The sequence below is a fragment of the Brassica oleracea genome, chromosome C9, assembly GCF_000695525.1.
Source record: "Brassica oleracea var. oleracea cultivar TO1000 chromosome C9, BOL, whole genome shotgun sequence".
NCBI classification, from domain to species: Eukaryota; Viridiplantae; Streptophyta; class Magnoliopsida; order Brassicales; family Brassicaceae; genus Brassica; species Brassica oleracea.
The window spans coordinates 51,284,678-51,311,080 of NC_027756.1; the positions used below are offsets into that span (position 1 = coordinate 51,284,678).

A 26,403-nucleotide genomic window follows, 5' to 3' on the forward strand; every position below is an offset into this window, starting at 1 on the left:
TACAATGACATACCATTCGATTGTGGTATTGTTGGCACATTAGGTTACTTGGTGTGTGCGTAAACGCGTAATCAACTACTAATGATCCCAGAGCGACCCTCTCCCTAACGTAATGATAGTCCGTTTCAAAATGTTTTGTTCTTCGGTGAAAGGCTGGATTGGCTGTCAGGTAGATAGAAGAGAGGTTGTCTCCGAACAGTTGTGGAGCGACAGGCAGAGAGATACCCAGTTCCTTGAGTAGCATACTTATCCACACAAGTTCTGAAGCAGTTTCAGATAAAGCTCTGTATTCTGCTTCTGTTGAGCTCTTAGATACTGTCGGTTGCTTCTTTGAGGACCAGGAGATTAATTTTTGCCCAAGGAACATGCAGAAGCGGCCTGTAGATCTTCTGGTTGATGGACATCTGGCCCAGTCGCTGTCACTGTAGGCTCGTAGGGTACAATCAGTGTCATGAAGAAGTGAAAGTCCCATAGGCATTGTACCTTTCACATAGCGCAAGATGCGTTTGAGGTTTGTAAAATCTGAGACTGTAGGAGCGTGCATCTTTTGGCAGACGTAATTGACTGCGAATTGGATGTCTAGTCTGGTCAAGGTAAGGTATTGTACTTTCCCAGCCAGGCTCCTGAAGTAATGCGGGTTAGAGAATGGAACGTTCTGTTCCGGAACATTGTTTAGCTGTAGCGGAAGTGGTGTATTAACTGGTGCACTCTACTCCATACCAGCCACTGTAAGAATATCAATGGCGTACTGCTCTTGAGTCAGAAACATTCCTTGATCGTGACATGAAGCTTGAATTCCCAAAAAATAGTGCAGTTTTCCAAGATCTTTCATCATGAACTTAGCATTTAGCTCTTCTAGCAACTTTGTGAGAGTAGCGGAGCTGTTTCCGGTAATTGCCATGTCATCTACGTAGAGCAGTAGCATGATAATGTTCCCATCGTGTGAGTAGATGAACAATGAAGGATCTTTTATGCTGCAGACGAAGCCAAATTCAATGAGAAAGTCACTGAATTTGTTGAACCAAGCCCGGGGAGATTGCTTCAAACCATAGAGAGATTTGTGCAAAAGACACACATGATCAGGTCTTGTTTTATCGACGAAGCCTTCTGGTTGCCTCATGTAAACCGTCTATAGCAAATCTCCATGCAAAAACACATTTTTAACATCCATTTGCTTGACTTCCCATTTCACAATCGTTGCCAAATGCAAGACTATTCTCACTGTTGTTGTTCTGACCATTGGGCTATAAGTTTCCAGATAGTATATTCCTTCTTCTTGGTTGTTGCCTTGAGCAACCAGCCTCGCTCTTAGTGTTTCAACCGTTCCATCTGCGTTTAATTTGTTTATGTATATCCACTGATTTCCAAGAACATGCATATCTGGTGTGCGTGGAACGAGAGTCCATGTTTTTGTTGCCATACATGTTGATATCTCATCCCCCATTGCATTATTCCATCTTGGATCTTTCAGAGCTACTGCCACTGAAGTTGGAACTGGATTAGTTGTTTTGTGGGTTAGCAAGGCGTACTTGGGATTCAGTTTCCTTATTCCAGCTTTAGCTCTTGTGATCATTGAGTGTTGTAATGTTGAAGCTGGAACATTTTGTTGCGGAGACAGAGCAGTCAGAACAGAACTGCGTTCAGTAGAGTTTGAATTTAGGTTACTTGCAGTAGAAGACACCTCTGCTTCGCTGCATCGTTGAAGCGGTAGCGTTTGTAGTGTTACGTTGGAGGAGACTACATGACCCTCGGAAGTTGTTGATTTGTTGGAGTGTTCAGAATCCTAAGACATGAAGCTTCTTTGCCAAGCCCCCAACGAAGGATTTACAATTTGAGGATGAGCGTCTTTGTAGATCGTCTCAAATGGGAAGCTGAGTTCATCAAATATAATGTGTCTAGATATGTACACACGCCCAGTTGGAGGATATATGCACCGGTATCCTTTGTATTTGTCGTTGTATCCGAGAAATACACAGCGAAGAGACCTTGGATCAAACTTTGTTGCCGCGTAGTCTCTGAGCATCATATAGCAAGAGCATCCAAACGTTCTTAAAGCTGAGTAGTCTGGAGCTTTGTCATGTAACACTTCGAAGGGGCTTCTCTTGTCCTCTAACACCGAAGATGGGAGCAAATTTATTAGAAAGTTTGCAGTATAAAATGCTTCCACCCACTATCTTTGTGGCATTTTGCTTTGAAATAGCATTGTCAAGCTCAACTCTGTCAAGTGTCTATGTTTTCTTTCAGCTAATTCGTTTTGCTGAGGAGTGTATGGGCAAGATATCAGTTGTTGAATCCCACAGTCTTTCAGATGAGCCAGGAACTTGTTGCTCATGAACTATCCACCTCCGTCGCATTGAAACATGCTAATCTTTGTAGACAACTGGTTTTCAATCATCTTCTGAAACATAATGAAAGTGTTGTAGAAGTCTGACTTGGCCTTTAATGGAAACATCCAGGAAAAGCGAGAGAAGTTGTCCACAAAAATAACATAGAAGCGAAATCCTTCATTAGATGTAACATGTGATGGACCCCAGAGATCACAATGAACTCTCTCTAGAGGTCTTGAAGCAACAAAACTAGAAGCTACAAACGGTAAACGACTATTTTTTCCTAGCTGACATGACTCGCATATCTTCAGGGAGCTTTTATTGACTGCAATAGACTTGATTTGACTCAGGTAATTCAGAACTTGATCCTGAGAATCGCCCGGCCTCCTGTGCCACACTTCATCACTTGTTGAGATCTGTCTAGTTGAGTAGAGTGCTTGTGTCTTTAGAGACATGAGACTGTAGAGACCTTCATGGGTGCTTCCTTGTCTCAGGACCCTTTTGGTAAGCTTAGAGACAGACAATAGGGATTTTGCGATTCCAGGACACACCAAAACGTCTTTAAGAAGAAGAGAAGTACATGAGGTTGAAGCTATGTCTGTGGAACCAACGTGACTTATAGGCAGAAAGTTACCATCTCCGATCATGACTGCATCATTACCCATGTAAGGCTGGGAGTTCGCAAGGTGATGTAGAGAGCTTGTGATGTGAGATGTAGCAGCTGAATCAGCAAACCATTCCCCACCAGCGTGATCTGTAACATCAGTAATGTGCATCGCTGCCATAGCCATTGGTAGTTCTTCCTCTTGGTAGCTATTGGTGAATCTATGCCAACAACGCATAGCAGTATGTCTGTATCTTCCACAGATCTGGCAGGAAGGACGATCTTCAGATGAGACTGAGGAAGCAGAAGAGCCAGAGCGAGATCCTGATGAAGAAAGTTGTTGATGAAACCCTCTTCCTCTTGTGGAAAAGTGTCTGTGTCCTCTGCCTCTGCCAAAACGTCCGTTAGACTGGCCATGTCCTCTTATGTTGTAGTAACTGGACTGAAAGTTTGATCTTTCCACGTTGAACGCAAGATGTGGTGATACGTCAGAGGAAGTGTTGTATCTTTGAATACGAGCTTCATAATTATGTAGACGTGGAACAATGTCTTCGAGAGTGGGATCTGGTAGCATATCTACTGCTCCTTCAATGCTTGTTATGAGAGGTCCATATTCTTTCCCAAGTCCTTGTAATGTCACAAAGATCTTCATGCGTTCAGAGACATGACTCTCAATAGACGCTAGTTGGTCACATATGAGCTTTATGTCTGTCAAATACTCTGTCATGGTCTTAGTTTGCTTTGAGACAGTCTGAAGTTTTCTTTGTAGCTCGAACAGGCAAGACGAGGTTGGTCGGTTGTAGTGTCTGCCAAGCGTGACCCAGATCTGGTGAGATGTACTGCATGAGACGACTAGACTCTGAATGTTTTCAGAGAAAGACCCTAAAAGCCACGACTTTATGACCTGATCTGTTTGGAACCAGGTGTGATGGTCTGGATTTGGAACTGGAGTCGTGGTGCCGTTGATTCCTGGAACAGGTAACGTCGGAGTCGGCTGAGGTATTTCTCCGGTGACGAATCCAAGAAGTCTCTGCCAATTAAGAAACGCTTCAAACTGATTTTTCCATAAAAGGTAGTTTCTTTCTGTGAGTTTTACTGTAACTGAGTTTACTATCTTGAGTGAAGGAGGATTGTAGAGTTTAAGAGCTTCCATGGTGCTCTATACCATGAAACTTAAAGAAATAAGCTTTCTGAAAATGCAATTTCTATTTTTTGTTTCTTAAGCTTTTACAATGTCTCAATACAATCTTATATAGTAAATGATGAAAGCCTTAGTTCTCTATTGACGTGTCATCATCCTTCTTCTCCTAGATATCCAAGGGCTTGAAATGAGTTGTACAGATCAGGACCATTTCTTAGTTCAGTACACCCAGTCGCTATCATTTTTCTTTTTCTCTTCTCTTCGTCAGCTCTGATTTTGTCTTCATCTGTTATGACCGTTGAAGAATTCTGTTGACTAGTCTGAGTTTGAATTTCATTGGTTTTGGGTAGGACCTGAACTAATTTTGTGGGCTCTGTGATTTTTTCAATGAAAACTGCATCGTTTTGAGCTTTAGGTTGTGACTTGTTGTTAGGCCTGGGAATTTAAATCAAAGCCAGCGGGGCCCACCCCATTTGACCCGCCGCGGAGCGAGTGCGGGTCGAGCATTTTGAAAAAATCAAGTCGCGGGTGCAGGTGCGGGTTAAGATTATTTTTTGCGGGGCGGGTGCGGGTTGGTGGATTTTGATTTGCGGATACCCGCAAAATAAAATAAAAAAAATTTTTTTTTGAAAAATTCGATTTTTTTAGAAAAGTAATTAATTTTTTAAAAAAATAATTAAATTTTTAAAAAATAATATAAAAAATTACTTATAAATATATTATTTTAAAGAAAAACTAATTAAATAATTATTTTTTTAATTAAAAATATAACCCGCGGGTCCCGCGGTTTACCCGCAAAATAAAGCGGGACGGGTGTGAGTATTAGTTTATTTCTTTGCGGATTGAACGGGTCGAAATTTTAAATAAAAAAAAAGAAACGATCCGCGGGTTGGCGGGTCGTGGGGGGCGGGTTGACCCGCGAACCCAGGCCTAGTTGTTGTTTACGTTGATATTATAGAGTTGTCTCTACTCGTATGAGAGAAACAGACCCACCCGGGAACGTCTGACCCGACCGAAGAATGGGACCGTCTGCGAAATCAGATACCAACGGCATCGCCTCGTCGAATCGCAATCCTCCGGCAACGAACGGCGGCGATGCATCTCTGAATCAACCTCCTTTAGCAACTAATCAGGCGATCGCAGAGTCGGCGGATCCGTCGAAGAAGAGGAAAATGGGGATGCTTCCGCTCGAAGTGGGTACTCGTGTCCTGTGCCGGTGGAGAGACGGAAAACTCCATCCGGTCAAAGTAATCGAGCGGCGGAGGATTCATAACGGCGGCCCAAATGATTACGAGTATTACGTTCACTACACAGAGTGTATGTCGTTTTTAACTCTTTACCAAGTTTTTGAATTTCTAGGGTTACGTGTTTGGATCATGATGTGCAGTGTATTAAATCTTCGTTGAATTGTAATGGTGAACATCCAAAGGGTTGAACTTTAGCAAAGGGCTTGTGTTTGATTCATGATTTGTTTGTTAAATTGCACGCCTTTGTCAATTGGATCATTTTTGGATTGGAGAAGGAGCTCAAATCCTGCATTAGATTCTGCTTCTTAAGATGATAAAGTTGGTGTTTTGTGAAATCTTATGATCAACAATGTGTGTGTTTTGAGTGATGTTCAGGATTTGTTTTTTTGAGACTGCAGTTAACAGGAGGCTGGATGAATGGACTCACCTGGATCAACTGGATCTTGATTCAGTTGAATGCGCCGTTGATGAAAAAGTGGAAGACAAGGTAGTTTTTTCCTCTCAGTTTTAGTTGCGTAATGCTTCATTAGTATTAACAAGTGTGTCTGTGGTTTCTTAGGTGACGAGCTTGAAGATGACGCGTCACCAGAAGCGGAAGATCGATGAGACACATGTAGAGGTCAGTCATTAATGCATGTCACTGATCCTAGAAACGTAAGGCTTATCACTTATGTTGACTCGATATTCTGTGTTTTGAAATTGTTCATTTAGGGTCATGAAGAGCTGGATGCAGCAAGTTTGCGTGAACATGAAGAGTTCACTAAGGTCAAGAACATAGCAACGATTGAGCTTGGAAAATACGAGATTGAGACTTGGTACTTCTCACCATTTCCACCGGAGTACAACGACTGTGTGAAGCTCTTCTTTTGCGAGTTTTGCCTGAACTTCATGAAGCGCAAAGAGCAGCTTCAAAGGCATATGGTGAGCAGCAGCTCTTCTGTCCCCCTTTTTAAAAAAAAAATTATGTATGATGTTCTGTGAGTATATATATTCATTGTGCGAGCTTATTCAATACAATATTCTATGTTCACGGTTCTTTTAGCTTTTTGAATAATCGCCTTGCTTTTTCCCTGCAGAGGAAGTGTGATCTGAAACACCCCCCTGGTGATGAAATCTATCGAAGTGGTACCTTGTCAATGTTTGAGGTAATACACCGTGATATTTAGATTTTTATTCTAATGCATTTTAACTGACCCTATCCTGATGTTGCAGGTAGATGGCAAAAAGAACAAAGTCTATGCACAGAATCTCTGTTATCTGGCGAAGTTATTTCTTGACCACAAGACTCTTTACTACGATGTTGATCTGTTTCTGTTCTACGTTCTCTGCGAATGTGATGATCGAGGATGCCACATGGTTGGATACTTTTCAAAGGTAACATAGGCAACGTCTATTGAAATTTTTGGTTTCAGCTGTTTGTAAAAATGTAAACATCTGTTTGGTACAGGAAAAACATTCGGAAGAAGCTTATAACTTGGCTTGCATTCTAACTCTTCCTCCGTATCAGAGAAAAGGCTACGGCAAATTCTTAATAGCCTTCTGTGAGTTTTCTCATCACCTTTGTCAATTCTCTTCTTCTCGATGTACAACAAAGTTGATAACAATTTGTTCGTTTGAGTTGTAGCTTATGAACTGTCAAAGAAAGAGGGAAAAGTTGGGACACCGGAAAGGCCCTTGTCGGATCTAGGCTTACTAAGCTACAGAGGTTATTGGACCCGTGTTCTACTAGACATCTTGAAGAAACATAAAGGAAACATTTCTATTAAGGTTAGATTGTGTTTTAGTCTGATGGAAACAACTATTTAAGGTTATTCTCTGAGATCTAAGAATCCAAACACATAATGATGATGTAGGAGCTGAGCGACATGACAGCAATCAAAGCGGAGGATATATTAAGCACGCTTCAGAGCTTAGAGCTGATACAGTACAGGAAAGGGCAACACGTGATATGTGCGGATCCAAAGGTTCTGGACCGACATCTGAAAGCTGCAGGACGAGGTGGTCTTGATGTTGATGTTAGCAAACTGATTTGGACACCTTACAAGGACCAAAGTTAAAAAGTTTTAAGTGTCTCCTTTATATGAAAGTTGAGTACACTATTCTTCTCCTAAAGTGTCTGTGTAGTTTGCTTGTAAATGTTTTAACTGTACTTAGAGTGTTGTTTATGACAAATCCTTATGAATCGAGAATTTGAATCAGCTTCATTGCTCTAATATAATTAGCGTTTATTTTAAACTATGTTAATATATTTCCATGTTTCTATTAGGAATGCAAGTGTATTAGTTTTTTTTCTTCTCTGTAACGGCAAGAATCAGTCACATGTTAATATTCCAAGATAAAAGCCAACTCAATCATGTCTATGTTATCCGGTCCACATCGTCAACAACAACGAACCTACACTTTTTTTATTATAGGTTTTATAGAATTTGATGACCAGTCGTTACCAATATTCAATAGTTTCTTACATACACATGGAATCTCAGTCTAGCGGTTGGTCACTAGATTACCAGATTAACATGACAGCCAATTAAAAATCCTTCTTCTTTTTGATAATTTGTGTTTTTTTTGTTACATACTTTAGTACCTTTTTTTTATTCAACGTCTAAGGTAGATTTACCGCCAACCAATTATGAGACAGCCGTATATTGTCAACTGAACAGAGTTGCTGAAAATGCTGCTGATGTCAGATTTTGAAAGCCGGAAAGCAGTCAAATCTTCTACCCAAAATAGAAAATTTGACATGTCGATCTGGAAGGATAAGTAAAAAAGATAACATTTCTATCTAGATAAAATTCCAGCACATATAGGACTTTCTAAAATTCAAATCCTAAAATAGCAAAATCTCCAACCAACGTACCAGTTTTGTTAGCATGTATATATAACAGTGTCAAATTGTTGATAAACAAAACACACACAAACCAGACAAAACACAAACACAAAGCAATGAGTTATCCTATGCAAACAAAAGGAAACAGAGCACTCTCCTCTGTTTCCACACTTCTCCTAAGTATCCTCTTCTTCATCTCCAAGCCATCGAACGCCCAGTCTTCTTCTCCAACGTTCGCATGTGACGTCACCAAAAACCCTTCTCTAGCCGGTTACGGATTCTGCAACACTGGTTTGAATGCCGAAGCACGAGTCACCGATCTTGTCGGAAGATTAACTTTGGAGGAGAAAATCGGGTTTCTTGTCAGCAAAGCTACAGGGGTGAGCCGTCTTGGGATTCCAGATTATAACTGGTGGTCGGAGGCACTTCACGGTGTCTCTGATGTCGGAGGTGGTTCTAACTTCACCGGTCCTGTCCCTGGCGCAACTAGCTTCCCTCAAGTCATTCTTACCGCTGCTTCCTTCAACGTATCTCTCTTCCAAGCAATTGGCAAGGTGAGAAGATTTTCTTTCTTTGTGCACAAGTAATAGACAAAAGTTATTTTTCATGCTTATAGGTTTTCAATAACACTTTTAATCTGTGGCATGGTTTTAAGGTTGTGTCGACGGAGGCGAGGGCAATGTACAACGTTGGAGCAGCTGGATTGACGTTTTGGTCACCGAATGTGAACATATTCCGTGACCCGAGATGGGGAAGAGGACAAGAGACACCCGGCGAGGACCCGACGCTCGTTAGCAAATACGCCGTGGCTTATGTTAAAGGTCTTCAGGGTACTGACGGTGGAGATCCTAACCTTCTTAAAGTTGCGGCTTGCTGCAAACACTACACGGCCTATGATGTTGATAACTGGAAAGGCGTCCATCGTTACACTTTCAACTCTGTGGTAAGAAAAAAGATAGAGAACATTTGTATTCTTTAGAATATTGTTATTGGTCACACCAAATACATTTCTATCTTGCTTTGTGTTGGATTAGGTGAACCAACAAGATATGGATGATACGTTTCAACCACCGTTTAAGAGCTGTGTGGTTGATGGGAATGTAGCTAGTGTCATGTGTTCTTACAACCAAGTTAACGGTAAACCGACATGCGCTGATCCTGACCTGCTTTCTGGTGTGATCCGTGGTCAGTGGAAGTTAAATGGGTAAGGTTTCTTTTCTCAAATCATAGACATGGCCGGTTCTGGCACAACACATTCATATTATCTCCCAAATTTTATTATATATAAATCGTATGACCTTTAAATTGTCAATTTTTTTAATTAAGATTAATCTAAATTTTTTTGAGGGGTTTTGTTATTAGGTACATTGTTTCGGATTGTGACTCAGTAGAAGTGATTTACGCAAGCCAACACTATACCAAGACTCCAGAGGAAGCTGTGGCTAAATCCATGTTGGCAGGCTTGGATTTGAACTGTGATCATTTCACTGGTCAACACGCAATGAGTGCGGTCAAGGCCGGTTTGGTAAACGAAACAGATGTTGACACTGCGATTTCAAACAACTTTGCGACTCTGATGCGTTTAGGATTCTTCAATGGCGACCCCAAGAAGCAGCCCTACGGTAATCTTGGTCCTCAGGACGTTTGCACGGCCGAGAACCAAGAACTCGCTAGAGAAGCCGCAAGGCAAGGCATTGTCTTGCTCAAGAACTCTCCCGGTTCGCTTCCGTTCTCACCTTCTGCGATCAAAACGCTAGCAGTGATCGGACCAAACGCTAATGTCACTGATACAATGATCGGAAACTACCACGGTAAATTAAAATTAACTCAAGTGGCCATTAACCTCGACGCTTCATACTTAAGCTTAAATATTAAAAACGACATCGTTTTATTTTTTTAAAAATATTCTTCAGGCGTACCGTGCAAGTACACAACGCCACTTCAAGGACTAGTGGAAACAGTGTGGGCGAAGTATCAGATGGCATGTCCTAACGTGGCGTGCACGGAGGCGGATATAGATTCAGCCACTTCTCTAGCGGCTTCAGCTGATGCGGTTGTGCTAGTGATGGGAACAGATCTATCAATTGAGAGGGAGGACCATGACCGAGTCGACTTGTTCCTTCCCGGAAAGCAGCAACAGCTTGTGACCGAGGTGGCTAAGGTTGCAAAAGGACCGGTGGTGCTAGTCATCATGTCCGGTGGAGGATTAGACGTTACTTTCGCCAAGAACGATCCGAAGATCACAAGCATCATGTGGGTCGGGTTTCCTGGTCAAGCAGGTGGTCTCGCCATAGCTGACGTCATCTTCGGTCGTCATAACCCGAGTAAGAGTATCATTAACCCGGAGTTCTTAGGATGGGGTTCTTAGCGGAAGTTAAGAAACTGTTTCTTAACTTTTAACTCAAAAAACTAAAAATCGGTTCTTAAATAAGGACTTTAAGAACAGGTTCTTATTTTTTTAGTTAAAAGTTAAGAAACAGTTTCTTAATTTCCGCTAAAAAACTCACTCTAAGAATCCGGGTTAATCATGGTTTAAGAAAACACATTGTTCTCTAAATTAAACTGGTTCGGTTTATACGATTATAATTAGTTAACCGGTTATTTTTTGTTTTTTGGTTTACGGTTTAGGCGGAAAGTTGCCGATGACTTGGTATCCTCAGTCGTACGTGGAGAACCTTCCGATGTCGAACATGAACATGAGAGCTGATAACTCAACCGGGTACCCGGGTCGGAGTTACCGGTTCTACACCGGAGAAACAGTGTACGCTTTCGGAGACGGGATCAGCTACACTCATTTCAACCACCGGCTAATCAAACCCCAACGGCTCGTCTCTCTCGGTCTAGCCAAGAGCCACCCTTGCCGAACTTCAAAGTGCCAATCGGTGGACGTGACCGGACCTTACTGCGGGAAGGCCATCGAAGTCGAGCTAAGAGTAAGGAACGCGGGAGAGAGAGAAGGGACCGACACGGTGTTTCTGTTCACGACGCCGCCGGCTGTACACAGGTCGCCGGTTAAGCATCTGCTAGCGTTCGAGAAGGTTCGTCTGGGGAAGAAGGAGAAGGCGGTGGTTAGGTTTAACGTGGATGTGTGTAGAGATCTGAGTGTGGTTGATGAAACAGGGAAGAGGAAGATCGCTTTGGGGGTACATGTTCTACATGTCGGAAGCTTGAAGTACTCCTTGATTGTTAAAATCTGATGTGAATGGAAAATTGTTTTATATTTGTTTTCAATGTTTTAGTTTCTACAAGAAATGATAATTCATTGAAGTCTTATTGTTTACTTCTTCTTTATCTTCTTACACGGATCGTATAATAAGTGGAAAGTTCCATTTAAACTAAAATGTGATTTCTTAACCGGACCAAAGCAATCTAACCGAATTAAACCGACTCGAATCTGGTACTAACCGAATTTTGCATTAGATCTCTCCTGGCTCTTTTTTTTTTTTTCTTTCACTGTTCTGTTTTCTAATTCGATTCTCTGTTTCCGGAGGCAGAAGCGATTTCTACTCTCTCTCACAGATCTACAAGGTATATCGATTTCTTCTTCTGGATTTCTGTTGATTGCTTGATAATGGTGGATTCATGAATCAGAATTTTCATGGCTGGTTTGTGAAATTAGCTCTTCTGCTTTGAACTGTTCCATTCTATAAAGTCTGTATCTTTAGACTCTGTTTTGTCTCCTAATTTTTGTTGTATGAAGACTGTTTTGTTATGTGAAGTTGGATGAGTCCTCTGTTTAGATCTTTCTTCTTCTCCAGAGTGATATAGAGAGAGCTGCTGGTGTTTTAAATTCGAACTGAATACAAACTTTTCTGAAAATTATAGCTCAAAGCTCTGTTTTTGCAGCTCAAGATGGATACTACTAAGGATGATGATTTCACTTTCTCAAAGGTGAGTGAGTGAGTTGGCACTTAGTTTCTTCAGGTTAAAAAACATGAAAGGTTTAGACTTTATGATGACTGATTCTTGGTTTGTCCCGTTTTAAAGGCTGTGCAACCTGATAGTGAAGTTGTTCTAGATGCAAAAGATCTTGCATCAAATGTAGACGCTATTGCCCTTAAAGATGGATTAGATCCTCATCTGAATCAAGTTTCTCCAAAGGAAAACACAGTTGGATCTCTCTCTTTCACGGTGACTGATTCTTCATCTGAGATGATTCTCAAAGCTAGAAAGCCTATAACTCGTACAAAAGTCCCATTTGAAAAGGGTTATAGCCAAATGGATTGGCTCAAACTTACTCGAACACATCCCGATCTTGCAGGTAATACTTTGTCTACCCTTTTCTCTATATGCATCTTGATGAAAGGGACAATATTGTTGTGCAGGCCTCAAGGGAGAGTCGAACAGGAGGCTTATATCAATGGACGAAGTTAAGAAACACAAATCAGGAGATTCGATGTGGACTGTTTTGAAAGGACGTGTGTACAACATATCGCCTTATATGAATTTTCACCCCGGAGGTGTTGATATGTTGATGAAAGCCGTTGGGAGAGACGGTACGTTCTTGTTCAACAAGTACCATGCTTGGGTCAATTTTGATGTCTTGCTTGAGAAATGCCTTGTTGGAGTTTTGGATGACTCCAAAGTGATGAGCAAATGCTAAAAGGTTGCGATTATCAAAGATGATTCTTATGTCAAATGTGTTTGCATTTTGATTATTCAAATCAAAACGCTGATCATAACTATGTACTGTGTATTAGACTTTTGATGTCAATCTGAATTATTCATTGATCACACAGTATGTGATTAACACAACACTTTATTTTATAATACAATACAATAGAGGAGCAGAGGATAATATAGTTCAATTCAGCCTTGGTGAACTTCTGTAAACCTAAATCAACCATTTGTAGCACCATCTAAAAAAATTCTCTGCGGAAATATTGAGAGCCACAACGGTCAAGAGATGAGTTCAGCATAAAGAAGATAAAGAGATAAGGAAGGCTCTCTACAAGTGAAACATTTCTTTCCACACAAATTTTACAAGAAATTACAAATGTTTACGTCATATTCTTTCAATCTAGTCCCTATATTTTAAGTCGTCTCACTTCTCTGACATACAAATCAAAACTGTTTGCCAGCTTCAAACAAAGAAAGAGAAGACAATGGAGTTTCGTGGAGATGCCAACCAGAGGATTGCTATGATATCAGCTCATCTTCAACCTTCTTTCACTTCTCAGGTTTGTCATTTTCTCCTTTGCTTCTAAGTCAAGTTATCTTCTTTGCTTTATTCAGTGTTTTGTTACTCTAGACCAGAGATAATAGTCTGCATCCACTCTCAAACAAAATGACTTTTAAAATTTGTTTCTTATGATAAAGATTTTTGATGCCATTAGAGACCAATATGTATTTTTTTCCTAATGAAGCTTTCTAGGACTGAAATTGAGTTTTGTGTTTTGTTTTCTTCTTGGTTTGATGGACCATTAGATGGAGGAGAAGAACTCTGTAATGGGAAGAGAAAACTGCAGAGGGAAAGGCGGGAAAGCAGGATTCAAAGTAGCAATACTTGGAGCTGCAGGTGGAATAGGACAATCTCTATCCTTGCTAATGAAGATGAACCCTCTCGTCTCTTTACTTCATCTCTACGATGTTGTCAATGCTCCCGGAGTCACTGCTGACGTTAGCCATATGGACACTGGAGCTGTTGTACGTACATCTTGTAATTTATCGAATATTAATTTATAGAGTTTCAAATATAATTAAAAATGCAATGGCATTTTATATACTATGTTAAATTTTCCTCAAAAAAAAAAAACTTTGGAAGCTTATCATTCTTGATTGGTTTTTTTTAGGTTAGAGGATTCTTGGGAGCCAAGCAGCTTGAGGACGCCCTAACGGGTATGGATCTTGTGATCATACCAGCTGGTGTGCCGAGGAAACCAGGGATGACACGCGATGATCTCTTCAAAATCAATGCTGGGATTGTTAAGACGCTATGTGAGGGAGTAGCAAAATGCTGTCCTAATGCTATCGTCAACTTGATTAGTAACCCTGTGAACTCCACTGTGGCTATTGCCGCTGAGGTTTTCAAGAAAGCTGGAACTTATGATCCTAAGAAGCTCCTTGGTGTTACTACACTCGATGTTGCTCGTGCCAACACCTTTGTGGTATATGATAATGTCTTTTACATGGTTCTGTTGACTTCTATTCAATCATCAAGATTTGACCTTACTGCTCAATCTTGTGAAGGCTGAAGTTCTTGGACTTGATCCAAGAGAAGTTGATGTACCAGTGGTTGGGGGACACGCTGGAGTCACGATCTTGCCACTATTGTCACAGGTTTCATATCAATAGGACATTTTCATTAAATCAACTGATCTGCTAATTGATGTTTTTTTTTTTTGCCTCAGGTGAAACCACCTAGTAGTTTTACACCTTCAGAAACAGAGTATCTCACGAACAGGATTCAAAACGGTGGGACTGAAGTAGTGGAGGCAAAAGCTGGAGCTGGATCAGCAACACTTTCAATGGTATATAAAAGCAAAAACCAACTTACTTTTTAAAACATCATTAGAAGAAGCCTATTGAAAATGTCATGAATATATGTGGAAATGTACTACTACTACTATAGGCATATGCTGCAGCCAAGTTTGCGGATGCTTGCCTTCGCGGGTTAAGAGGAGATGCGAATGTGGTTGAATGCTCTTTCGTTGCTTCACAGGTTGTAAATCCTCAAAAGGCTTTTCAGTTTTACATCTTCAAATGAAAAGGCTCTAACGATTCTTGATTTTCTAATGGCGATTCACACCACAGGTGACAGAGTTAACTTTCTTTGCAACGAAAGTGCGTCTTGGACGCACAGGAGCAGAGGAAGTGTATCAGCTTGGACCCTTGAACGAATACGAAAGGGTTGGTCTGGAGAAAGCAAAAGAAGAGTTAGCAGGAAGTATTCAGAAAGGTGTCGACTTCATCAGGAAATGATAACTGAGAATAAATCAATCAGAAAGACAATAAAGATGGTTTTATTAAAATCCTTATGATCATGTACTACTCACTCAATCATGCATGTGTCCTTGTGCTTCTTCTTCAACTTTGTAAATTTCCTTTCATAAGTTGTGCAACTCTTGTGGCCTCCTCTTAGACGTTACATGTACTTCTATATTGGACTGACCTTGTTGAAAAAAGTTTCACACGCTCAAAGCTCTAGAAAATGGCAATGTCGTAACTAAAATGACAAACATCATGTGAAAGAAAACGTCTTTGCGGTGTAACATGTCTGAAAGGTGAAAACAAAAAGGAAAAAGAAATGGCTTCGCCCGGGTTCGAACCGGAGACCTTCAGTGTGTTAGACTGACGTGATAACCAACTACACCACGAAACCTTAACGTTGAACAACCAATCATTAAAATAGTTTTACTACTCTTTAAAAGTTGGTATCACCTACCAGACAACAAAGCCCACGTGATCTATAATGTTTTTTTAAATAAACTTTTGTCGTCTCCGTAAAGAGAATAAAGGAGAGAGCAGCCAGCGAGTGAAACGAAAGGCCAATCACCACATTTTCAATCTCTCCAACAACAATGGCAGCCACAAGAGTGCTCACTGCAGCTGCAGCCACTACCCAACCCACCTCCTGTTTCCTCTCCAAACGAGCTTTCCTTCTCCCCGCGAAGACATCATGTCTATCCTTCAACAGAAGAGCTTTGGTGTTGAAATCGAAGCAACCCTTCTCTTGCAGCGCCATATACAATCCTCAGACCAAGGTTCAAGAAGAAGGTCCATCCGAAACCTTAGATTACCGCGTCTTCTTCCTCGATGGTAGCTCCGGAAAGAAGGTTCCTTTTTCTCTCTTACTATTGTGTCTCTCTGTCTTAAAGTTCAAACCTTTTGTGTCTCTCTGTGCTAAAGTTCAAACCTTTTGTGTCTCTCTGTGTTAAAGTTCAAACCTTTTGTGTCTCTCTGTGCTTAAAGTTCAAACCTTTTGTTCTCTTTATGCTCTATGGATCTTTCACATTGCTAATTGGACTACTACTGTGATTAAAGATTAACACTATGACATGCTTTTGATTACATCACTCTGTTCTCTGTTAAAACGCCTTTGGATTCGTTACTCTGTTTTGCAATTTGTGTATAGGTTTCTCCATGGCATGATATACCATTGACCTTAGGAGATGGAGTTTTCAACTTCATAGTTGAGATCCCTAAAGAGTCTAAAGCAAAAATGGAGGTTGCTACTGATGAAGACTACACTCCTATTAAGCAAGACACAAAGAAGGGCAAGCTAAGATACTATCCGTACAACATAAACTGGAACTATGGGTTGCTTCCACAGACATGGGAAGATCCATCTCAGGCTAACCCTGAAGTTGAAGGAGCTTTTGGTGATAATGATCCAGGTGATTACTATCTTTTTTTTTTTTTAATATAACTAGAATATTGTAACAAGCTTAATTAATGTTCTTGGGTTTTGGGATTTGTATGTAGTTGATGTTGTTGAGATTGGGGAAGCCCAAAGGAAGATAGGAGAGGTTCTAAAGATCAAGCCTTTGGCTGCTTTAGCTATGATTGATGAAGGGGAGCTGGACTGGAAGATTGTTGCCATTTCTTTGGATGACCCTAAAGCTCATCTTGTCAATGATGTTGATGACGTTGAGAAGCATTTCCCTGTAAGTGCTGAATCTAGTAGTGGAAGACGGTCTAAAATTCTCAGGTTTCTGATCCTTGACTGGTGGATGCAGGGTACATTGACAGCCATTAGAGATTGGTTTAGGGACTACAAGATCCCAGATGGAAAGCCTGCTAACAGGTTTGGTCTTGGAGACAAACCAGCAAACAAAGTAAGTTCCTTTCTATATATTTCTCTTGTGGTGTAGCTTCTTCATGTTTGGTACTGAAACTGAGAGGAGCTTAGCTATAACACTTACGCTTTGGTGTTTTGTTACAGGACTATGCTTTGAAGATCATCCATGAAACGAATGAATCATGGGCTAAGCTTGTGAAAAGATCAGTTGATGCTGGAGACCTTTCACTTTTCTGAACAGTTAAACAATCATATCTTTGCAATGTCCTGTAATGAGCTCGAATTTTGATCAGACTCATGAGTCCTACATCATTCTTGTTTTTCTCTCTTTCTAAAGAGAGATCTAAACATTGAGATTTTATTTTTCACCATTGATGACTGAGTGAGATAATAAAAACATTCTGAAAAAATAATTATATTGAATATGAAACCAGGCTTTGTGACTGCCATCAAACGTAGCTTTTATTAATTAACAAAAATTAATAAGATCTGTCAAGTTATATGAAAATTATTTAAGAAATATCGCATGGAAAAATAATTTATATTATTGATCGAATTAATATATTTGGCCCTTAAAAAATTTAATTTTTTTTTGTTAATTACATAATTTGTTTACTAATTAACTGATCTCATTTTTGAAAATATTTTTGGTCAAAAAATTATTTATCGCATAAAAACCTAACGTTTAGGTCGAAGAATCTCATGCCTACTATTTGGTTACAATGAAACTATGTCAGCTCGGTTTTATATCATGATTTAGCAATTTAAAAGTTAATTATGGTTATGAGAAGTTTACGTTCACGTGCCAATCATATCTATCTTCGATATTTTTTTCTTTTTTGTGTCATTTTGGTTATTGCTCGATTTAAATATTGATTTTTGAGTTTATTCTCATTTGTTTCTTTTATTTTGGCCTGAGATTAGAAAATAATTTAAGATTCAAAATTATTAAAGAGATACATACTTAGGTTAAGATCTGCGCATTGAGGCTTGCACATATAAATCAAATGACCGCTCTTGTTTATTCGCAACTATTTTAGAATAAATAAATCAAAACAATCAATCTTATCTATCGTATATGATATATAATTAAATTTAAACGATATGAAGTATATATATATATATATATTAACATAAACACCTATTAAAATAAAATTATTTATTTATATGATTTTATTATCATTGTATCTTATTATAGAAAAAAAATTAAACATTGATCACAAAAGTTTATATGAGATTTTTAACAGTTTTAGTAATTTATACTCGTTTTGAAAAATTCAAAATAGAACATATACAAAAAAATCTAAATTTTTAATATATGATTAATGTAATTGTGTAATTTATTTTAATAGTAAAGAATTAAACAAAAATGATAGAAAACATACAAATTATTAGCAAATCTTCATTATTTAAAATCATTAAGTACTATATATCAGAATCACATTAGGTAATTTCGTAGGTTTTATTTAAGAAAATAATATATAATAAATAGTCACCTTGCTTTAGTTAATATCATATGATATCATATAGTTGGTATTAAATTTTTCTAGTGAGATATAAAAATCGAATTGAACCAACATATTTTTCAATTTTAATGTGAAGCTGACACGTAGAATTAATTAACTACATAATTGATTGACACATAAGCAAGTGGTCTTTTTAATTATTACAAAATTGAGGTTACATCTTTTCAAATGTTTCTCAATTAATATATTGGGGATTTATTTATTTCAAAGTGTAGCATCAATAGAAAAAAAAACATGATTGTTTTCATTATCATTCTGTTACTATACATTGTAAGAGTTTATTGTTATCATATTTTCTTAATTTCCATTTTTTTTTGTTTTTTTTTTTTGCTTTTGTCTTTATATTTGTTTGATATGTTTACGTGCTATATAAAATCTTATTTGCACGTGTCTAAATACTTTTACATGCATGCTTTATAGTATTGAGCTTTTTCAGATAGGCGAAACCCCAACGTAACATTCAGAGTGTTTAAAATATATAAACTGGAACCGTGAACGGAACAGTTTTTTATAAAGACGTTATTATTATGAAACTAATGTTTTTGGAACAATTTAAATGGAACATGAAAATAAGTTTTGTGATTTGACAATTGACAAGAAGCTTTTGAGAGAGAAATGAGTGAGAAACTTTAGAGAGGTTCTCCATCAATCCATTTTTTGAACATAAGTGAGCATTGGTCAGGATTATACTCAGCGGTGTGTCCTCCTCCCTGCAAAATCACACAATCAATCTCTCTTTCTTTTCACTATGTTTACTGCAAAGGCTTTGGAGAAGAATGAATAAAGAAATGGGGCTCAAAAATTAGTGCCTTGATGGTTGCAAATGTCATCTTATTAGCGTAAGTCCTTGTATATCCAGCGACTTGATAGCTACTCATCATCCAAGGTCTCCAGTCATCAACAATGGAATAGTTGAGACTTCTGATCCATACTTCCGTTGAAGAGTAAGGTGCCATCATATCATGATCACCACTGTTCAAAAACTTCCAGAATATGAGTTTGTGACTTACACACCAAGAATGAATAATATTTTGAGTCTCTAATATTTAAGTAATATTAGTAACCCTCGAAAAGTAAAACAATGTCACATCAACAAACAAAAATCTTGCCTGTAGATGAGGGAGCGGAACCCTTTACGACTATTGTTCACGTGATATGGAACGGCATTGTCAATATCAAATGTATATGGAATGTTTTGGATGTTGCATCGGTTCCATTTTCCTAACTCCTGCATCATGATGGTATTAACATTAAATTGGTCACTATTTGTGCTGCCTTTGTTATATTTATATATGTACCATCTTCACGCCTAGAGCTTTGCGTACATTTTCATCGTTTGCCCAAATAGCAGACAGAAAATACCTATAAGTCTGCGAAGACAACAAGTAATCAGAAATTTTCAAACCTATGAATATAGAAAACAACCAAAACAAGAGAATTCTTACAAAGCAGCTAGGAGGAGGCAATGATGGTGTATCGTTTCCTGAAAACTCTTTCAGTTCTCGCCGTCTACCAGTTTTGATGTTTCGTAAGGTTTGTGGTATGTCTCCTAAGACGTAATCTACTGGGCAGTTTGGTAACAAAATCTGCTCTACATATATCTCCGAGATACACTAATAACACTCAAAAACAAAGAGTCTGTGGGAAAAAAAGCAATCAGATATATAGATATTCAAATGGTGTTTGGTATTATGATCTTTACATTATCATAAGCTTGAAGATCATTTAAGCATTTTTCATTACTCGGATCTAGATTAATGTGTATTCCTCCGCAACTTTTTTCAAGCGACTGCATAAAAAAAAGTAGTGAGAAAAAAAAAGATTGGAAACATATGTTGGTCTCAACAGCCCCATATACCATAGACAGTACCTCAAAGAGCTCATCTGAAATAAGTCCCATCCGATGAGCAAATGGAACTTTATAATTAGATTCAAGGTTTAGATTTGTTATAGGGTTTCCAAGAACATATCCCTGCTCAATTTATAGGAAGATATTATTAACCTCAACCGAATTATTCAATCCAAAAAATGGGAAGAGAATACCTGAATACTTATGAATGGTGTGAGACCTTTCTCATTTCCTGTATTTCATATAGTATAATGTTATTAAGATCTTTATTAGAAACGGCGAAAATAAGCCTAAGTACTAATTAAAATACCAAGTGAAATCTGTTGCACAACTCCGGGAACAATGTGCCCGGAATATGAATCTCCACCAACGTAAAATGGATTCGATATAAACTCAGGGTGATCCACCAACCACTGCAGCAGGCAAACAAAATAAAAGTACGCTTAAGAAAGAAAAAAATGAAGAAACAGCAACAAAGTACACACAAAAAAGGAAAGAAAAGAAACTAAACTCAACTCTTCTAAGAAATTGATCGATTTGATGAATTTGTATGATGTCGCTCGTCTCAGCAGCACGCGGAGTTTTGGCATAAGAATATCCAGAGCCAGCAGGAGATTCCAAATATAAAATGTTAGCCACCTGAACAGGATATGAATTATATACAAATTTGAAAAATGTTGTAGTTTTTTTTGTTTTTGTTTGAACGTAAAAATTATAGAAAGGAAAAAATCGGTTTAATAAAGTTGGTATATATAATTTCTCACCTTTGTCCAAGAAAAAGATGTTAGCTCCAGAGGAGGCAGTGTCCCATTATATACATCTCCTTTGAAAGCTAAAGGACCTGACAAAACCCATTTTGAGAAAGGAAAAAAACATCAACTCAAAGACTTGTCTTAATCCACCAAACAGGATTATGTAAAACCAAGGTGAATAAACAGCACAACTCATCTGGTAGAATCAAACTATTTGTTACCGTTTGCGAAGAGTAGTCCACAAATGGAGCTGCATCCAGGCCCACCAGTGAGCCAAATCAAGAGAGGATCTTTTTGTGGATTTCTCTCTGATTTCACAAAGTAGTAAAAGAGGTCAACATCCTCAAATTCACCAACACTCACATACCTTTTATTTTTTCCATTTTCAAACCGTATACAAGTGCAGCAAATAAGAAAGAAACATTTTAGAAATTAGAAATCAATAACTTTCTGATGATGAAAATTAGAATTAAGAGGTTGACTTTTATTACCCTGTCTCGAGCGCGAAAGGAAGAGGACCTTCAAAACCAGGAAGATACTTCACATGCAAAGAAGTAACAACAACATAATGTATGGATGTCGAGATGCTCAACAGAAAAAAGATGAGCGAAAGAAAATTTCTCATTTTCTCTGCTTGTGTCGCAAGCAATAGGTCAAAGGAACCTTTAATCCCAAATGCTAATAGTGATTGAAGAAAGAAGGATGCTACGCTAATTAAGTAAAAGATTAAACACCAATTAGCTAACAGAGGTTAAACTAAGACATTATCATGAACACCCTATTATTAAACTAATTAATATTCATATGCATTATCATACTCATTAGTTTTCATACTCATTGTCAATTGCAGGTAACATATTTAATTATATGCATTTTCATACTCATTGTCATGTCTAGGCCTCGGACTTATTATCTGAGATCCGGATTCGATCCGAGATCCGCTCCGAAAATAGGATATCCGGGGTGCCCGGATCCGAATCCGGATAGTAAAATTTTGGATCCGTGCAAACCGAATCCGGATCCGGATATCTTAATTTTTAGGTTCGGATATCCGGATCCGGATCCGTATTTTTAAAATACATTAAATTTTTAAATTTTATTAATATTTATATTTGATATATTAATATTTATACATGAATTAATCTTATAATATTATATTTTAGTTTTTACAATATTATAAACATATATAAATATATTTATAAATATTTAATTTATGTATTATATTAAAAAAAATTAGTATTTTTTGTTAAAAAAATTATTTTTAATTATTTTAACGGATCCGGATCTGGATATCCGCGGATAATAGAATATCGAGATGGATATCCGAAACCCGGATATCCGGAAACCACGAATCCGGATCCGGATATTAAATCCACGGATCCGGATCCGGATCCGGATAACCTAAATTTCCTGGATATCCGGATCCGTCGCAGGGCCATGTCACTAAACAATATTCTCAGCCAGTTCATAACTTTATTGAACAAATACTAGATTGCTTATGTCATTTGCAGGTAACATGATTTTACGATGACGACATCGAGAAGGGTTTATTTTCTTGGTTAATTATTAAAAAAAAGTGATTTCACATCGGAATCTAAGCATCGTAAATAATCTCTCAATGCAAATTGAATTTAGGTGCGGAAGTTTGAGCCGGGACCTCTTTATCACTTGGACCAATGCCTCTGATTTCTTGGTCTATTAATATCTCGTTTAAAAATTAATACTCCATTCGTTTCACAAAGATTGTTGCTTATACATTTTTTACACATAAAAATGATTGAAATGCATTTCTATTTTCATTAATTTTATCTATTTAACCAATAGCATTTTAGATAAATACATTTATTTATAAGATTAATACATTTTATAATTAATATTGAATTAAAAGTAAGTATAAATTGCATTGGAATTGTAAATGACACCTTTTATGTAACAAGATAAAAATGATAAAGTAGCAATTAATATGAAACAAAGAGAATATATAAACATATGTTAGTAAACATTGACATTTGATTCCAAAATTAAATTTATAGCATTAAATCAACGTCATTACATCAATAATTTCCAGTAATTTTTTTAAGATTTAAAGAGATATTAACATGTCCGATCATTGGAGATCAAAACCAATAAACCATAAAGGAGCAAGAAACGGATACTAATAATTCCATATGTATGAATATCTATAATTGTATGTATGTAGCTCTGGGACGGATCGGATATCCGAGGTATTTTGAGATATATGGATCCGGATCCTTTTTTCTAAAAAAAAATTAAAAAATTAAAAATTAAATTAAAAACTAGCTAATTAAAATGATTTATTTAATTTATTTAGCCTATTAATTTTTTTTAATGAAAAATTATTGAAATTGAATCAAATTAAAAAATCATTATTTTATATAAAAATTATATATAGTATACATATATAAATATAATTAAATTTTAAATATTTTAAATAAATAGTAAGTTCGGATCCGGATATCCGAACCTAAAATTTCATTATCCGGATCCGTATCCGGATCCGCCAAATCCGTAAAATCAAGATCCAGATACGGATCCCCAGGATATCCGTTTTTCGGATCGGATCGGAGAAAATTCCGGATCAGATAACGGATCTCCAATATAAGTCACATGCCTATGTAGCAAACTGTGACCAAAATTTAATTATACAAACCGTACATAAACATACCCCAGTAACATGCCGGTAGACAACAAACGTATGCAAAATCAAATTAAAGAAAAGTCAAATCTGCTATATTATGATGCATGTGATAAGATTCTTATCAAGCCAACAATTCATAATTCCACTTTCGATAAACAAACATACTCTTTTATAACTATTTTTTCTACGATATAGATACATAATTATACTTTGTTCAAAAAACAAAAAAAAGAAAAAAAAAGATACATAATTATACTAAACTTCTTGGTAAATCTAAGAATACATGAGCTGCAATCTAATTGTGCACCTACCAGTTATGAGACGACTAGCACATGGTATAGAACAAGAATTAATTAAATATTTAATCATGCTATATATGACCAGATTAAAGTAAATATTTATCACATGTATACATCCCAGTTAAAATATAAATAGCATGAACACATTGAATAGCCTGTTTGTGGACTCTCTTCGTGCTGTCGGTGTGGCAATTTCAAACGGGCTAGCTGTTCCATGGTCGCATTTCCCGGTGTGGTTTGATGTTTGAGTCTCTCGGAAGCTGTAGGTTTTCCCGTTGCTTCAAGGTTTGACCCGCCTTTCTCTCTGGAAGCTCGCGGCAACCGGGGTCTCGTTCCTCTCTTTCCATTCCCTTGGGAGCATTAACGCTTCGCTATCTTTAGTTCACACTTAGGTCTTCAGGTTGTCGACTTTGAATCTATTTGTTCACTAGGTGCTCTGTTTAGTTTACCTGCATTCATCTTTTTGTTCTCTTTGTTGTTCTGTAAAAAATTGAAAACTGGTAATATAATTTTAACATTTTACCAAAAAAAAAGAGTAAGGCATACTTAGCTTGATGGAAGATCACATTGACGATCAGAGAGAACGTATTGATCTAATAAAGCATGATGTTACATATTTCGCGAAAACTAGATTAAACTGAGTGAGTTTATTAAGAACAAATTAAACCATATATAAAATAACAAAGAGATCAAATCATATTGTATTCACGTAAACGTTGTGAATGGATCTTTATATACATGTGAATAAACAATAAGTAGCAAAGAGGGGGCAACAAGCGATTATACGTATGAGATCTGCACGTTTAAACATTTGATTATTGTGAATACTGTTTTAGTTATTTGGAATAATGTTCTAATTATAAGCATGATTAAAAATAAAGCACGAAGTAACAACATGGCCATGCATTTATGAGACGCCATGTTTATTTTCCATATCTTAATTCATTGTCATCAACTTGTCATGTTTGACTAATTATGAATTTATGAGCATCGAATAATTAACAGACGCTAGAGTCCTACATCATTATTGTCTTATTAAGATTTGAGAGAAATATCTGTCAGAATGTGTTGTATATTTTTTATTGTTTACACCACTATATACAATGGTTCATACAAGGTGTAGTCAAAAGAAGAATTGATTACAAAGATACTCTACATAATGACATGGTCAGACTCATAAAGACATAAGGTTGAATGAGTCTTCCATGTGGCTGGATGTAAACCCCCAATAGACTCTAGTCTTGAACTTGTATGGCTGGTCCATGGTCGATCATCATTTGGTTTATAACACTCCCCCTTGATCGACACATCCGGTATAGGGTTTGTAACATGCTAATGTTGCCTCATTAAAACCTCTCTTGAAAAACACAAAACCCAATGTGATAAAAAGGGAAACCAGAGAAAGGAAAAAGAGTACAACACACATTACTCCCCCTGATTTGGACATCACTGAAGGTCCTTGAGTCTACGCGTGCCAATCTTGTTGCGTGAACTTCCTGAATGTGCAAGAGGGCAATGATTTGGTGAAGGTTTAATGAATAACCATTTAACCTATCTTAGGCTGGTTAGTATAAAACACAAGGAATTTAAAATTCCTCTATGGACTGATTTGAATTGTTCTTATAGAACTCTTCACTTGCTTACATGTAGTAATTTAATTCAGTCCATGAACACCTTTAGGAAAATGCTTTCAAGAGAACTTCTTTTCTCATCTTTTGATTCTGAGCTCAATACCGCTTGGTAAACCTTTTGGTACCAATAATATTATCATCATCACCTAGTGAGTCATATATAGCATACTACATCTTTTGAATTTCTTCCAGACATCATATGTAGTGAAATATGTAGTAGTATCCACCACATTGTATTATGTAGACATTTCCCGGTCTGTCTCACGATTTATCCCTCTTTCAGGATTTATATATTCACTGGGCATCATATGGCGTTTACATATTCATGGCCAATACCATACGCTTTTTATATATCACTTTAAACCCCACGTTTCTTTCATTATTTATTATGAGTACTCTTGTGTGGGTTTATGATCCTCGATACATATCTTTGTATTCATGTGCTACATACTTGCGCATTTTCTATGAATGTATGTGTCGACACACTTATATATATATATATATATATATATTTAGTTCCAGACATGATATAAATCAATTTGAGATTTCATTATCTAGGACCTCAATAACCTTATAACATGGCGTCCCAAGCTATATGGTATGGTACCTAGTTGTTCAGCTGGCCAGCCTTATATCTCAATGTCTGGAATGGTTTCCTTTAATAAAACTCGGATTTTATCTCATGCACCTTTCTTTCTTTCCGAGGTTCCTTAGAATTTATGGAACTTTAGTTGGAACATTTATTTGGTCTATCTTATATAGACTTTGTAGGAACTTGGTTGTGTCTTTAAGACATCAAAA

The 26,403-nt window shown here is 37.5% G+C and overlaps 6 protein-coding genes and 1 non-coding gene across 7 annotated transcripts; 5 read left to right on the forward strand and 2 right to left on the reverse strand.

Annotated features, from left to right (window-relative positions):
- Window positions 1-5,033: 5,033 nt before the first annotated feature.
- On the forward strand, window positions 5,034-7,523 carry LOC106315498 (histone acetyltransferase of the MYST family 2). The gene is made up of 9 exons (XM_013753240.1): window positions 5,034-5,389; window positions 5,718-5,806; window positions 5,879-5,938; window positions 6,031-6,240; window positions 6,396-6,464; window positions 6,532-6,693; window positions 6,767-6,860; window positions 6,944-7,086; window positions 7,173-7,523. The coding sequence occupies exons 1-9, from the start codon at window positions 5,092-5,094 to the stop codon at window positions 7,374-7,376; spliced, it is 1,329 nt and encodes a 442-aa protein (XP_013608694.1). The 5' UTR covers window positions 5,034-5,091; the 3' UTR covers window positions 7,377-7,523.
- A 739-nt stretch (window positions 7,524-8,262) lies between these two features.
- Window positions 8,263-11,343, forward strand: LOC106318963 (beta-D-xylosidase 3). Its single transcript, XM_013757139.1, has 6 exons — window positions 8,263-8,700; window positions 8,802-9,089; window positions 9,181-9,350; window positions 9,509-9,957; window positions 10,060-10,470; window positions 10,775-11,343. Exons 1-6 carry the CDS (start codon window positions 8,263-8,265, stop codon window positions 11,341-11,343), a joined length of 2,325 nt encoding a protein of 774 aa, XP_013612593.1.
- Window positions 11,344-11,591: 248 nt separating this feature from the next.
- LOC106318965 (cytochrome b5 domain-containing protein RLF) lies at window positions 11,592-12,913 on the forward strand. The gene is made up of 4 exons (XM_013757142.1): window positions 11,592-11,674; window positions 11,993-12,037; window positions 12,134-12,407; window positions 12,472-12,913. The coding sequence occupies exons 2-4, from the start codon at window positions 11,999-12,001 to the stop codon at window positions 12,747-12,749; spliced, it is 591 nt and encodes a 196-aa protein (XP_013612596.1). The 5' UTR covers window positions 11,592-11,674; window positions 11,993-11,998; the 3' UTR covers window positions 12,750-12,913.
- A 176-nt stretch (window positions 12,914-13,089) lies between these two features.
- LOC106318964 (malate dehydrogenase 2, glyoxysomal-like) lies at window positions 13,090-15,256 on the forward strand. Its single transcript, XM_013757141.1, has 7 exons — window positions 13,090-13,326; window positions 13,574-13,792; window positions 13,939-14,253; window positions 14,336-14,425; window positions 14,497-14,616; window positions 14,718-14,807; window positions 14,900-15,256. Exons 1-7 carry the CDS (start codon window positions 13,252-13,254, stop codon window positions 15,065-15,067), a joined length of 1,077 nt encoding a protein of 358 aa, XP_013612595.1. The 5' UTR covers window positions 13,090-13,251; the 3' UTR covers window positions 15,068-15,256.
- Window positions 15,257-15,393: 137 nt separating this feature from the next.
- On the reverse strand, window positions 15,394-15,467 carry TRNAV-AAC. Its single transcript has one exon. It is a non-coding gene; the product is annotated as a tRNA-Val (tRNA).
- Window positions 15,468-15,586: 119 nt separating this feature from the next.
- On the forward strand, window positions 15,587-17,299 carry LOC106313103 (soluble inorganic pyrophosphatase 6, chloroplastic-like). Its single transcript, XM_013750842.1, has 5 exons — window positions 15,587-15,921; window positions 16,221-16,482; window positions 16,571-16,752; window positions 16,825-16,923; window positions 17,031-17,299. Exons 1-5 carry the CDS (start codon window positions 15,667-15,669, stop codon window positions 17,121-17,123), a joined length of 891 nt encoding a protein of 296 aa, XP_013606296.1. The 5' UTR covers window positions 15,587-15,666; the 3' UTR covers window positions 17,124-17,299.
- A 1,703-nt stretch (window positions 17,300-19,002) lies between these two features.
- LOC106318200 (serine carboxypeptidase-like 19) lies at window positions 19,003-21,729 on the reverse strand. Its single transcript, XM_013756077.1, has 13 exons — window positions 21,505-21,729; window positions 21,235-21,380; window positions 21,026-21,102; window positions 20,778-20,900; window positions 20,572-20,674; window positions 20,456-20,493; window positions 20,283-20,384; window positions 20,115-20,201; window positions 19,858-20,025; window positions 19,711-19,782; window positions 19,522-19,640; window positions 19,222-19,384; window positions 19,003-19,122 (listed from the first exon to the last, which is right to left on the reverse strand). The coding sequence occupies exons 1-13, from the start codon at window positions 21,636-21,638 to the stop codon at window positions 19,042-19,044; spliced, it is 1,413 nt and encodes a 470-aa protein (XP_013611531.1). The 5' UTR covers window positions 21,639-21,729; the 3' UTR covers window positions 19,003-19,041.
- Between the last annotated feature and the right edge of the window lie 4,674 nt (window positions 21,730-26,403).